Source organism: Eptatretus burgeri, chromosome 1 (assembly GCF_056783735.1).
Source record: "Eptatretus burgeri isolate ZD-2024b chromosome 1, Ebu_testis_v1, whole genome shotgun sequence".
In the NCBI taxonomy this organism is placed as follows: Eukaryota; Metazoa; Chordata; class Myxini; order Myxiniformes; family Myxinidae; genus Eptatretus; species Eptatretus burgeri.
In genome coordinates, this window is record NC_140961.1 from 115,430,184 (window position 1) to 115,442,740 (window position 12,557).

A 12,557-nucleotide genomic window follows, 5' to 3' on the forward strand; every position below is an offset into this window, starting at 1 on the left:
GTATAATTATGATTCACACTCCATTTAAATTTGCTTTCCAAAAAAGTTACTTGCCATAAAGATTCTTATGTTAGTCATATGACTTATTTGATGAAAGATTCAGATCTCAATGCTTCCCATCCCTTACCTGCACAAAACCCATGCGGCCGACTTCACACTTGCGTGCACTGTCCAACTGGCAAACAAGTGCATTGCACAAGTGTACAGCTATGCGATGTGTGGCCGCATCAGAGCATTCAGCCCGAAGTACACCAAGGAGCACCGTACTCGTACGTGCGTACCATGGACACAGCTCATCCGAGATGAAGAAGTTACAGAGAGTGAGACACCAGTTCTTTTGTAGCTGGAAAGTCAAGAAAAAGAAAGGGGAACTTGATGAGAGAATGGCTGTCATTAAAAAAAAATATATATATCATTTTGACATATCCCACGATCTATTTAACCAAACTCGGTAGTGTTGTCATGGTTAGAGCATCCACTCTGAATCTGGGAGGTCAGCAATTCAAATCCAGGCCGAGTCATACACCAACACTGCTGTGTGCTGCTTTCTTCCTTGATGCCCAGCATTTACAAAAAGGAAGGAGCACGGACGAACGACCATAAGTTAGCAATCATAGCACATTGATGGGCTGAATGGCCTTCCAGCGTGCTGACATTCCTTGGTGGGGAACTCACTCATTTAAATAAATTATTCATTACCTTAAGCAGTCTGTCTGCACATTGTCTTTTTTATTCTTGTCACATTACAATTCAACTGATTTAAGTATTCCTGGAGGATAAAAATGTGTTAACACCAGTTTGGCCACCGGTGCAATTTTACATCACGAAATGTGGGCTGATGCTTGTGCTCGCCATCAGCTGGTGAGTAGAAAGACCGCACAGTTATTCCGCGCGTATTTAGAGACCCGCCTCAATTGTGGTTTCATGGTTGTGACACCTGGGGCCGTGCACCCTACAATATTTGGAGTGTGTGGATGTATGCATCCCTCTTGCACAAGGGATCAGATGGGAGAAAGGGAATGACAACACAGATGTGGAATGTGTCATATGACGAGATAAACTCGCACGTTAAGCTGCTGAGATGTCGTGAGCGTGTGTGTTTAATTATAAAATAATTATTACTGTGAAACGTGTTTCTCTTCCCTTGTTCTCACGACCGTTTTATTATTAATTAAAACATGCTCTTACCATTTGTGTGTTGGCTGCGCGTGGGTCGTTTCTTTGAGATTACAATCTAAATCCACAAACACACAATGCAACTCCTTCTGGCCTTCCCTATACTTCTCCATCAATATTCTCAAAGCAAACATCGCATCAGTGGTGCTCTTTCCTGGCATAAACCCATATTGCTGCTCACAGATTGTCACCTCTCCTCTCAACCGAGCTTCCACTACTCTTTCCCACAACGTCATGGTGTGGCTTAACAACTTTATACCTCTGTAATTATCACAGCTCTGCACATCACCCTTATTCTTGAAAATCGGAACTCGTAGACTTACTTTCCACTCCTCAGGCATCCTTTCACTTTCCAAGGTTTTATTAAACAATCTGGTTAAAACAATCTGGTCTCCTTATCTTCCTTCCTCTGTCCAGATGTCACACCAAGTACCTTCCTAGCTATCTCCCTCACCACTTCTGCTGTAGTTGCCCAATTATCCCACACCTCTTTACCACCATCCAACACCTGTCTCACCTCCTCCCTAAATTTCACGCAACAGTCTTCCTCCTTCAGCTTCCACCATCTTGTCCTTGGTTCAGCCCTCACTCTCTTCATCAACCTCACCTATAAAATCATCCTACAGACCACCAATCGATGCTGTCGAGCTACACTCTTCCCTGCACCACCTTACAGTCTCTAATCTCTTTCAGGTTGCATCTCCAGCTTAAGATGTAATCCACCTGTGTGCACTTTCCTCCACTCTTGTATGTCACCCTGTGTTCCTCCTTCTTCTTGAAATACGTATTTACCACTGCCATTTCCATTCTTTTTGCAAAATCTACCACCATTTGCCCCTCCACATTCCTCTCGTTGACTCCGTACCTACCCATCACCTCCTCATCCTCTTTATTCCCTTACCCAGCATGCCCATTGAAATCTGCTCCAATCACCACTCTTTCATCCTTGGATACACTCTCCACCACTTCATCTCACTCACTCCAAAAATCTTCTTTATACTCCATCTCACACCCCACTTGCGGGGCATATGCACTGATGACATTCATCATCACCCCTTCAATTTCCAACTTCACACTCATCACTCGGTCCAACACTCTCCTCACCTCCAATACCCTCTTGACATAATCCTCCTTCAGGATTACCCCGACACCATTTCTCCTCCCATCCACACCATGGTAGAACAGTTTGAACAGTTTGAAACCTCCAATGCTCCTTGCCTTACTCACCATCCACTTGGTCTCTTGTACACACAGTATGTCCACCTTTCTTCTCTCCATCATATCAGCCAACTCTCGCCCTTTGCCAGTCATAGTCCCAACATTCAGAGTTCCAACTCTCACCTCCACACTTCTACCCTTCCCCCTCTCCCACTGCCTCTGGACACGCCTTCCCGTCTCCTTCTCCTCCTTTGCCCAGCAGTAACACAATTTCCACCGGTACCCCACTGACCAACAGTACCGGTGGCGGTCGTTGGTAACCCGGGCTTCGACCGATCCAGTATGGAAATCCGTTTTATTGTCCACATAATGATTTGGCATAGGTTTTACGCCGGATGCCCTTCCTGACGCAACCCTGGTTGCCTCATACGACACACAGGGATATGGTACACCTATTATAACCGGGGCATACACCGGGCCTAGTACACTGTACATATATATATATATATATATATATATATATATATATATATATATATATATATATATATATATATATATATATATATATATCTATATATATCTTCTTCTTCCTTCGGCTGCTCCCGTTCGGGGTCGCCACAGCGGATCATCCGTATGATCCGCATAGTGATTTGGCACATGTTTTACGCCGGATGCCCTTCCTGACGCAACCCTGGACGCCTCTTACGACACAAGGATATAATATATATATATATATATATATATATATATATATATATATATATATATATATATATATATATATATATATTGTTGTGGTTACCAAATTCGCAAACCACCATTCAGGTCCCTTAGGTGAGATATCTCGGTAAGTATATGTGTAGTTAGGCCCAAACCCGTTGTCTAGTGGGAATACATGTCATTTATGCGTGCTGCGACTCTTCAGGATAGCCATTTTTCTTTTACTATCTTTATTTTGGACCAACCGCCATTGTTACCACCACCAACCACATCAACCACCCACCGCGGCGCCGCTTCACGTCACACCTCGCAACCGTCGCATCGCCACCGTTCTTGCGCCGCTTGTGGGTACCGGTGTTGGACTCGTGCAGGGCGCGCGCCGAACAGCGTGTACAAAACCACGGATTTTCTGCTTCAAAAACGGATCAAAAACGACACACGCCCACTTTTGTGCCGTCCAATCGGTGAGCGAGGGGCGATTTGGCCCCGCCTCCAGGGCGTTGGAGGGCGATCGATATATGCAAATTTATGGATCAAAAAGCATTCACGCCCACTTTTTCTCGGGCCAATGGGGAGCGAGGTGAAAGGTCGAAGGGAGGGGGTCAAAGGCGAAGCCACGGGGCTTATATAAGCGACCGTGTTCGTCAGTCCAGAGAGTAGGAGAGTCGAGAGGGAACAGAGAGTCAAGACTTCGCGGGCGGTGGAGTTGGCAAGAAGGAGCTGGTCGTCGTGTGCGTTGGAGTCGGAGCGGAGGGGACGGAGCTGTGGAGAGGCGGCGAGGGCAGACGAGGGGGTGCTCGCGTCGTGCAGGGAGCTGCACCCCAGGGAGGCCGACAGCGCGGCCTGGCCGAGGTGGAGACGCTCGTTGCGGGGCAATAAAAATCCTCTATACCCCGAGCATCAGCAACCCCCTCCTGTTTCCCCCCGCGCTGAGATAGTGCGACCAAGGGGGCCCCTTTCCCACCCCCTACCAGAAACTGCCCGCGAGGCCCGCGGAGTTGAGGCACCATCGCCGCTCCGCGTCTCATCACCAGACGGGTAGGCCCGACCCGGTCTCGGCCTCAGGCCAGCCTCATCCTTGAGGGTATTCTTTTCCTTGGTTTTGGGTATGTGTTGTCGGCGCCGTCTGTGAAGTAAAATTGTATAAGTGTTGCCGTGTGCTCGTGTAATCGGTATTAGATCTGCATTGTCGCATTTGCTTTTTGTGTAAATTGAATTGTGTTTTTTCTTTTCTGTGTGCTTTTGGTGGAATTGAATATGTGTGCTTTCCGTTCATCGCGAATAAATGTGCTTTGTGTTGAACTGTTTCCCGCTTCGCTTCGTCATTTCTTTCATTGAATCCTCATCTTGCTTCACGTAAAGGGTTGGTAGTGGGCTGAATACGCCCGATAATTAATCGAACCGTCGAGGTCGACGATAACACCGCTCGGTTATCCAGATAGTACGGAACGGGTCGCTTAAGTGGCCCGTGTCCGAAGTCGACCTGCGGCGAGGTGCGATCGCCCGGTCTACCCTCCGCGTGGGTACTTAGGTAGTTCGAATTTGGCGAGCAACCCTATCCCACGCGGGGGCTGATTGGCTCGATCGCGGTGAGACCGAAAGGTCCACCCGTGACTGGTTCCCGGCGTTAGTCCGAGAGGGTCACGACTGGATTGTCCGTCCGGTGGGCGACGTGCCGCGATTCGAGTTACGTGGCCGTCAGCACGCCGGCGGGCGCGAATACCGCAACAATATATATATATATATATATATATATATATATATATATATATATATATATATATATATATATATATATATATATATATACAGTAGACTAGGTGGAAGTCGGCAGCGTGTAACTCGTCACTTCGCCTGAGTCGGCAGAGTCAAAAAGTCCCGAATTTATCTCATGTTAAATCCCTTTGAATAAAGGGTCATCCCTCTGTAAGTCGTCATCTCTAAGTCGTCACTTAGTCTAAGTCGTCAGATGTTGTCCATTCCCACGTAATGGAAACTCAAGTAAATTACCACTCCTAACTCGTCACATGGAACTGCTGCCTCATGAGAAGCCCGATTTCATGGAATCGTGATGCTCGCTCATTGGTGTACACCGCCAGTGATAGGCTATTTATAACTGCGTACACACGTTGATCGCACTGCAGGCAGGACAATGGCGACGAAGCGTAAGCTTACAACTAAAACCTACCAAGAAAAATACGACATTATCCAGTTTTGCGAGGCAAATCCACTGATGAAGAAAACAGACATAGCTGAGAAGTTGGACATCAAACGGCAGACATTGAACGATATCTCGAAGAATAAGGGCACGATGTTTGGACATGTGGAGAAGATCGTGAGGCCGGTGGGAAGTGTGAAATGCGTGAAATGTGTGTCCTTTGAAGATGTCGATGACGCGCTCATCATCTGGTTTCGGCAAATGTCGGCTCAGCCAAATATTCGGCCGATACTGCCTTTCGGTGGAGGATTGCCCAGCCAACATCATGGAATACAATGACCGGTTTGAATCCTTTCTCATGCACCAGATGCCCAAGAGTTTGAGGCAGTCAAACATAACGGATTACTTCGCGAAGAAGTAAAGGATCGATCGAGCTTCGTGTTGAAGTCCGATCAAGGTTTTATATTGGCTTGTTTTGTACATTACCGCACTCACTTACACATAGGCATTGAGTGGTAATCATCACCACGATGACTGTGTGTCATGTAATTTGTCACCATACCATCACCGATGGTATACGAGTTGTCTTTCAGAGTTGTTCATTATCTTTACTTTTGATAAACTGATTCATGAATTCCATCTTTGCTTGATCACTTTCCAACTCACCAACTCACCCCCACCTATGCCCCGAGGATTGTGTTTTCCTTTTGGTACAATAACCGGCTCTCACACATATGTGTCCAGGCCACGCGCGACTTCATCCTTCACCCCACAGTCATCATGAATGTTCGCATACGCGTAAGTCGTCACATTTCTAAGTCGTCACTTTTTTCTAGGTCCCGATGGTGACGACTTACGCCTCGTCTACTGTATATATATATATATATATATATATATATATATATATATATATATATATATATATATATATATATATATATATATATATATATATATATATATATATATATATTGTTGCGGTCTTCGCGCCCGCCGGCGTGCGAACGGCCACGTAACTCGAATCGCGGCACGTCGCCCACCGGACGGACAATCCAGTCGTGACCCTCTCGGACTAACGCCGGGAACCAGTCACGGGTGGACCTTTCGGTCTCACCGCGATCGAGCCAATCAGCCCCCGCGTGGGATAGGGTTGCTCGCCAAATTCGAACTACCTAAGTACCCACGCGGAGGGTAGACCGGGCGATCGCACCTCGCCGCAGGTCGACTTCGGACACGGGCCACTTAAGCGACCCGTTCCGTACTATCAGAATAACCGAGCGGTGTTATCGTCGACCTCGACGGTTCGATTAATTATCGGGCGTACTCAGCCCACTACCAACCCTTTACGTGAAGCAAGATGGGGGTTCAATGGGGAAAAAGACGAAGCGAAGCGGGAAACAGTTCAACAATAAAGCACATTTATTCTCGACGAACGGAAAGCACACAAATACAATTCCACCAAATGCACACAAAAAAAGAAAACACAATTCCATTTACACAAAAAGCAAACATAAAAGTGAAAACACAGTGCAGAGCTAATTCCGACTACCGAGCACACGGCAACACTTATACAATTCTACTTCACAGACGGCGCCGACAACACATACCCAAAACCAAGGAAAAGAAATACCCTCAAGAATGAGGTAGGCCTGGGGCCGAGACCTGGTCGGGCCTACCCGTCTGGTGATGAGACGCGGAGCGGCGATGGCCCCGCAACCCGCGGGCCTCGTGGACAGTGCCTGGCAGGGGGGTGGGAACGGGACCCCCTTGGTCGCACTATCTCAGCGCGGGGGGAAACAGGAGGGGGTTGCTGATGCTCGGGGTATAGAGGATCTTTATTATGTGCGACGAGCGTCTCCACCTCGGCCAGGTCGCGCTGCCGGCCTCCCTCGGGCGCGCAGCTCCTTCACGACGCGAGCACCCCCTCGTCCGCCCTCGCCGCCTCTCCACAGCTCGTCCCCTCCGTTCCGACTTCAACGCACACGACGAGCAGCTCCACCGCCCGCGAAGTCTTGACTCTCTGTTCCGACTCCTTCGCCTCGTTCCGACCTTTACTACTCGTTCCGACTCCTTCCTTCCTCGTTCCGACTTTTACTACTCGTTCTCGTTCTGCTGACTCTTTCGCTCCGACTTTTACGACTCCTTTGACTGACGAACACCGTCCTTTTATCCCCCCGTAACTTCGCCTTTGACCCCCTCCCTTTGACCTTTCAACTCGCTCCCCATTGGCCCGAGAAAAAGTGGGCGTGAAGGCTTTTTGATCCACAAATTTGCATATATCGATCGCCCTGGGGGCGGGGCCAATTCGCCCCTCGCTCACCGATTGGACGGCAAAAAGTGGGCGTGTGTCGTTTTGGATCCGTTTTTGAAGCAGAAAATCCGTGGTTTTGTACACGCTGTTCAACGTGCGCCCTACACGAGTCCAGCATCGGTGCCCATGAGTGGCGCGAGATGACGGTGATGCGATGGTGGCGAGTTGTGACGGTAAAGGTCATGGCGGTTGTGGTGAAGCGGCGTTGTGGTTGGTGGTTGATGTTGTGGTTGTGATGGTGGCGATTGGTCCAAAATAAAGATAGTAAAAGAAAAACGGCTATCCTGAAGAGTCGCAGCACGTATAAATGACATGTATTCCCACTAGACAACGGGTTTGGGCCTAACTACACATGCACTTACCGAGATACCTCACCTAAGGGACCTGAATGGTGGTTTGCGAATCTGGTAACCACAACACTACCCCCTTCCCTTTTTACAGACTCGTCCCGAGTCGTCAAATTTTCGTGTGCCATCATGTGTAGTTTTCCCCTAGTACACTTTACCTACGGATCCCTGAGTGCGACATTCATGGTATTCGTGTCCCCAAAATAAATAACCTGAGGGCTACGTAACTATCTAAACAAACTCACTCATACGGACGACTTAAATAAAATTGCCGGCGCTAGGACAAACATGCCGGGGGCGCACTCATATTTACAGTACATCTTACCTTAACTTACAAATTTTACACTAAACCATGGCCCAGGATCATTGACTCTGCAAAAAGAAAGCAGTTAGCAGGGAGCCAGGCTGCCCACATGCAGTCTCTGACTCAAACAATGCAGGTGACAGGGAACGTGGCTGGCTGCTCACACGCAGTCCAAGGCCTTCCTTTTTGAACTGAACTCAGTGAACCACAACGGTGCTTGGGCTGCACAACGCAGTCTCCGTGCCAGCTCAAGTGGCACACGCAATGAGCACAACGAATGGATGCATGAACACAAACACGGTGCACGGGCCGCCACTGCAGGCCCGTGTTGTAGCTGCCAACAGGGCAGTTCTTGCAGCTTGCAAACTGTTGCTTTCAGATCCTGGCGCACATGGAAATGAACAGGGGGGGGCAAAGCAAAAATTGAACGGGGGCTGGTGAACAGGGGCAGTGGGCATGGCATGGCAAAGGCAGCAGGCAAACGCAGCCCGCAGAAGAAGGCCGCTGCAGGCAAACACAGCCGGCAGATGAACTGGCCGGCACAGGCCTTGAAGAAAAACAGCCAGCAGATGAACTGGCCGGCACAGGCCTTGAAGCAAACACGGCCAGCCAATGGCACAGGCCTTGCAGCAAAACAACAGCTGCCGATGAAGTTGGCCAGCTCTTGCCGTTCAGTGGAGGTTGGTGGAGGGAGTGCGGTGGTGCTGGCCACTTGGAGGGCGGGCTCGGACCTACCTACCTGTCTCCCTCCCAACCTATCGCCTTTGCCTGTCACTGTACATACCCACTCCCTTAATTTGTCAAACCCCAATTTAGCCCCAACTTATTTTTTTGTTGTTTTTATTTTTACTCCCCCACTATAAATCGTCCCCTAACCCCCTTTATCGTCCTTGTTCGGCTAACCTATCCTGTCACCTAGCCTACTCCCAACCCCTACGTTCCCTTCCCGGAGGGGAACAAGGGAGAGCTAACGTCCTGTGTCGAGGCCCAACGAAGCCTCAGAATGGCCTCCCCAGAGTTCGGCGATCTATAACCCAAAGTGGGTCCAGCGGCCCACAACTAGAGCGAGGGGATGGATGGTGCGGAGGGGTACATCTCCTAATCTACCCTAACCATTTAACTGTTAAACTACCCCGGGGCTTTCAACAAGCGCCTCTCGCTTAAACTATTGGTTCTAACAACCCAGATTCCCGTCGCCTGTGTTGGTGTCCTTACAATTTCGGGCCTCGCCCCCCAATTTTCTCTCCGTGCCCTCACACGATCTCCTGGCTGGGACACGTGGCTCCCTTTGGCAGGCACGACCCTCTGCCGAATCTCCCGCTATGGCACCCCCGGGCACTACACTGCCTCCGAGCCTACCAGCTCCCTAACACCGGGGAGTGCCCCCCATGGCACCTCCCCTGAAACGCACACGTGGCAGGCCGGCCTCCCGGGCCCCTTTCCGAGGGTCACCCGTGCCCACAACACTGCCCACGCGGCTAATGGCGCCCCGGGCCCCCGCACCAAGCAGGCGCACCCGTGCCCACTACTCTATCCCGGCCCCCCATGGGCCCATGGCCTACCGCGGCCGACTAGCCTGGTGCCCGGGGTACCCACTCAGCGATACTCACCTTTCGCAGCCACGCTCCCAAGCCCGTCAACAGGGCTCCTGCACCCCTCCAAATGGGTCTCGAGCCTACTTTCCCACCAACAACAAAACGACCTCCATTTTTCAATTTCACTAACCCAGCTAACTCACTTTATACTGACCCCGGGGTCCCTTGGGCGGGAGTCACTCCTCCCCCCAATCACTCATCGCACCATGCATTCCCCATTCACTCCATTCACACAGACCCGCTGGCCTCACTCACTCAACATGTACACGTACTCACCTCACAACTCACCAACACACACACCGCTGAACTCTGCCATCCTTCTAACTACATCCCCTAACTAACTCGTGCTCCCACGTCATCCCTTACACTAGTAGCACGTTCCTTTTAACCTACGTAGCTAAACTACGTCCCCTCTACACATTCACCAGTCTGTCACGGTCTCCAAATTAATCCCATTTTATTTCCCAACCTAAATCTGGCTGCAATCCCTCTAACTAATCCATTCCACGGACTCCATGAGGACTTACCCCTGCCCCATGAAGTCGGTCTAACTAAGCTAACCCTTCCCCCTAACTAGTTTCCCATCCTGTGCCCAGGTAAGGGGGTCTTTCACCCCTTGCCCAGGAATCCTGTACACCCGAAAGTGAGGCTTGCTTTTTTTTTTTTTTTTTTTTTTTTCCATGCGCAGCACCTGCGCGGCAACTCAGAGCTCGCGCACTTTACACCTGCCCGTGACGTCATGCAGCTGCACGTGCACCTCGTCCCTCCTTGGACGGTACCATCCGGCCGGGATACCCCTCCTGCCGGATTCCAACCACACGTGCAGCCATGACGTCACCGTGCGCATAAAAAAAAAACACAAGCCACACGTCTCGAGGGGTTCCCCACGCGAACACATGTGCTTTGCCCGTTGGAGCTTAACACACACGATCGCGTGGAGAACCCGTCCGGTCCAAATCCGTTTACCTGCCTAAACTTTGTCCGTCCGCGGGATCGGCAAATCCACCGCTGGCGTTTCCGGACCGGGACTTCACTCTCGCAAGCGAGCACGTGGTGGTCTCGTGCGTTGCACAGCACGAACCGCGTGCTCACTGCTGGGTGAACCCGGCACGGTCCTCGAAACAACTACAGCCGCTACTCGGCTTTCTTTCCTCTGTCGCCTTCGTCGTCGCCATTCAACCCACGCACACCTGCGTGTTACGACGCACACAGTCCACTCCATCACATTCACACCGGGAGACGCGGCTGCGTGCTCCCGCATGCCAACCGACATCTCCCTCTCATACCGCTCTCTCACACACACGGTCTCCCTGGCACACAGCGACCTTGCACACGGCCGTTCACTCACGCGTGCCTCACTACTCACACAAACCATACTACTCACACGTGGTGCTCCATTCACTCGCGCGGGGGCACTCACCCGCGGTGCCTCACCCACGCACGCGAGGGCACTCAACCGCTGTGCCTCATCCACACACCGTGCCTCACCCATACACGCGGGGGCACTCACCCGCGGTACCTCACTCGCACTCCGTGCCTCATCCACACACGGTGTGCTGGGAAGCACGTACTCTGGCACCATCGCCACCACACCACTCACACACGGGGTCGCTTCCACACACGGTGCCGCACTCACACCTTGCACCACACACACAGGGACAACCACACTGGGGATTTGTGTCCCCACAAGGGTCTCCGGGGCCTCCACACCCCCCAAGCTCTCCGTGCACCCGTCCACAGCACCCGTCCCCTCAACCTCGCAAAGCACGACCGAACTCACCCGGTTGTGACTCGCCTCAAGGGGGCACACTCCCTCCCCCCGCTCCCGGAGGAGGCCATCCAGGCGCTCGCACTGGGTCTCTGCACGCTCCGCGAGCTCACCCCCATTATCCTCCACTACCTCCGTGTGTGTGTGTGCGTCACTTACCCCGTCTTCATCGTGTAGTCTTCCCTCTATCGTTCCCATCTCCCGTGTCTCTGCCAACTCTTCACCCTTTACCTCCCTTGTCTCAACTATTATTTTTTCCTTTGTCGTCACCTCGTGTCTCGTCTCACACGTTTTGGTCTCCCCATTTAATTTTTCCCTTTCGGTCATCGTCACGACCCTCGCCCAACACGTTCCACGAATTATTTTTTCACCCGCCTCCACCGCGGGCCTGTCAGCCGTTGCACCCCCACCCAGCTCGTTTGATCCCACACGTGGAGTCGCCATTTTTATCTCCCCGGTCACGGCCTTCATGCCCGCCTGCAGGCTTCGGCCCATGTTCTGCGTCTCACCCCGCAGCTTTTTCATTTCTTCCTTCATGTTTGCTTCCATTCCGTTTATTTGCTTGTTCATTTCGTTTTTCATTTCATTTGTATTTGTATCCATCTTCTCGTTCATGCCTTTCATTTCGTTTTTCATTTCATTTGTGTTTGCATCCATTTTTTGTGTATTCGCATCCATCTTTTCGTTCATTGCCGCCAGCATGGCGCATAGCTGGGCCATGTTGGATGCACTCAGCTGAGCCGTTTCGGCAAGGGTTGGGGAAGGGTCTTGGTGGAGAGGGGGGGGGGAGGTGTCATACACCGCGGCCGCTGCCGCACCCACCTCGGGCCCTGGGTTCAGTTGGGCGAGTCCGTGTTCCTGCACAATCAACATTTCCTGCTCGGGGATTCCATCCTGGACCATGGACTCTACATTATTACACATATACATTTCTAATACCCCCGGCTCCCGCTCGCCTTGAGACGCCATCTTGCTTCTCGTGAAGGGTTAATTTGCTCGCTCGTAATTTGGAGGGAA

General features: G+C 51.0%; 1 protein-coding gene across 4 annotated transcripts in view; it reads right to left on the reverse strand.

Annotated features, from left to right (window-relative positions):
- Positions 1–12,557, reverse strand: part of ZER1 (zyg-11 related cell cycle regulator) — a 77,769-nt gene that overhangs the window by 26,989 nt on the left and 38,223 nt on the right. For all 4 annotated transcript variants that reach the window (XM_085895810.1, XM_085895802.1, XM_085895820.1 and 1 more), the window contains one exon: positions 128–343. In XM_085895810.1, coding sequence (XP_085751936.1) covers positions 128–343 — 216 coding nt within the window. The remainder of the gene's footprint in view (positions 1–127; positions 344–12,557) is intronic.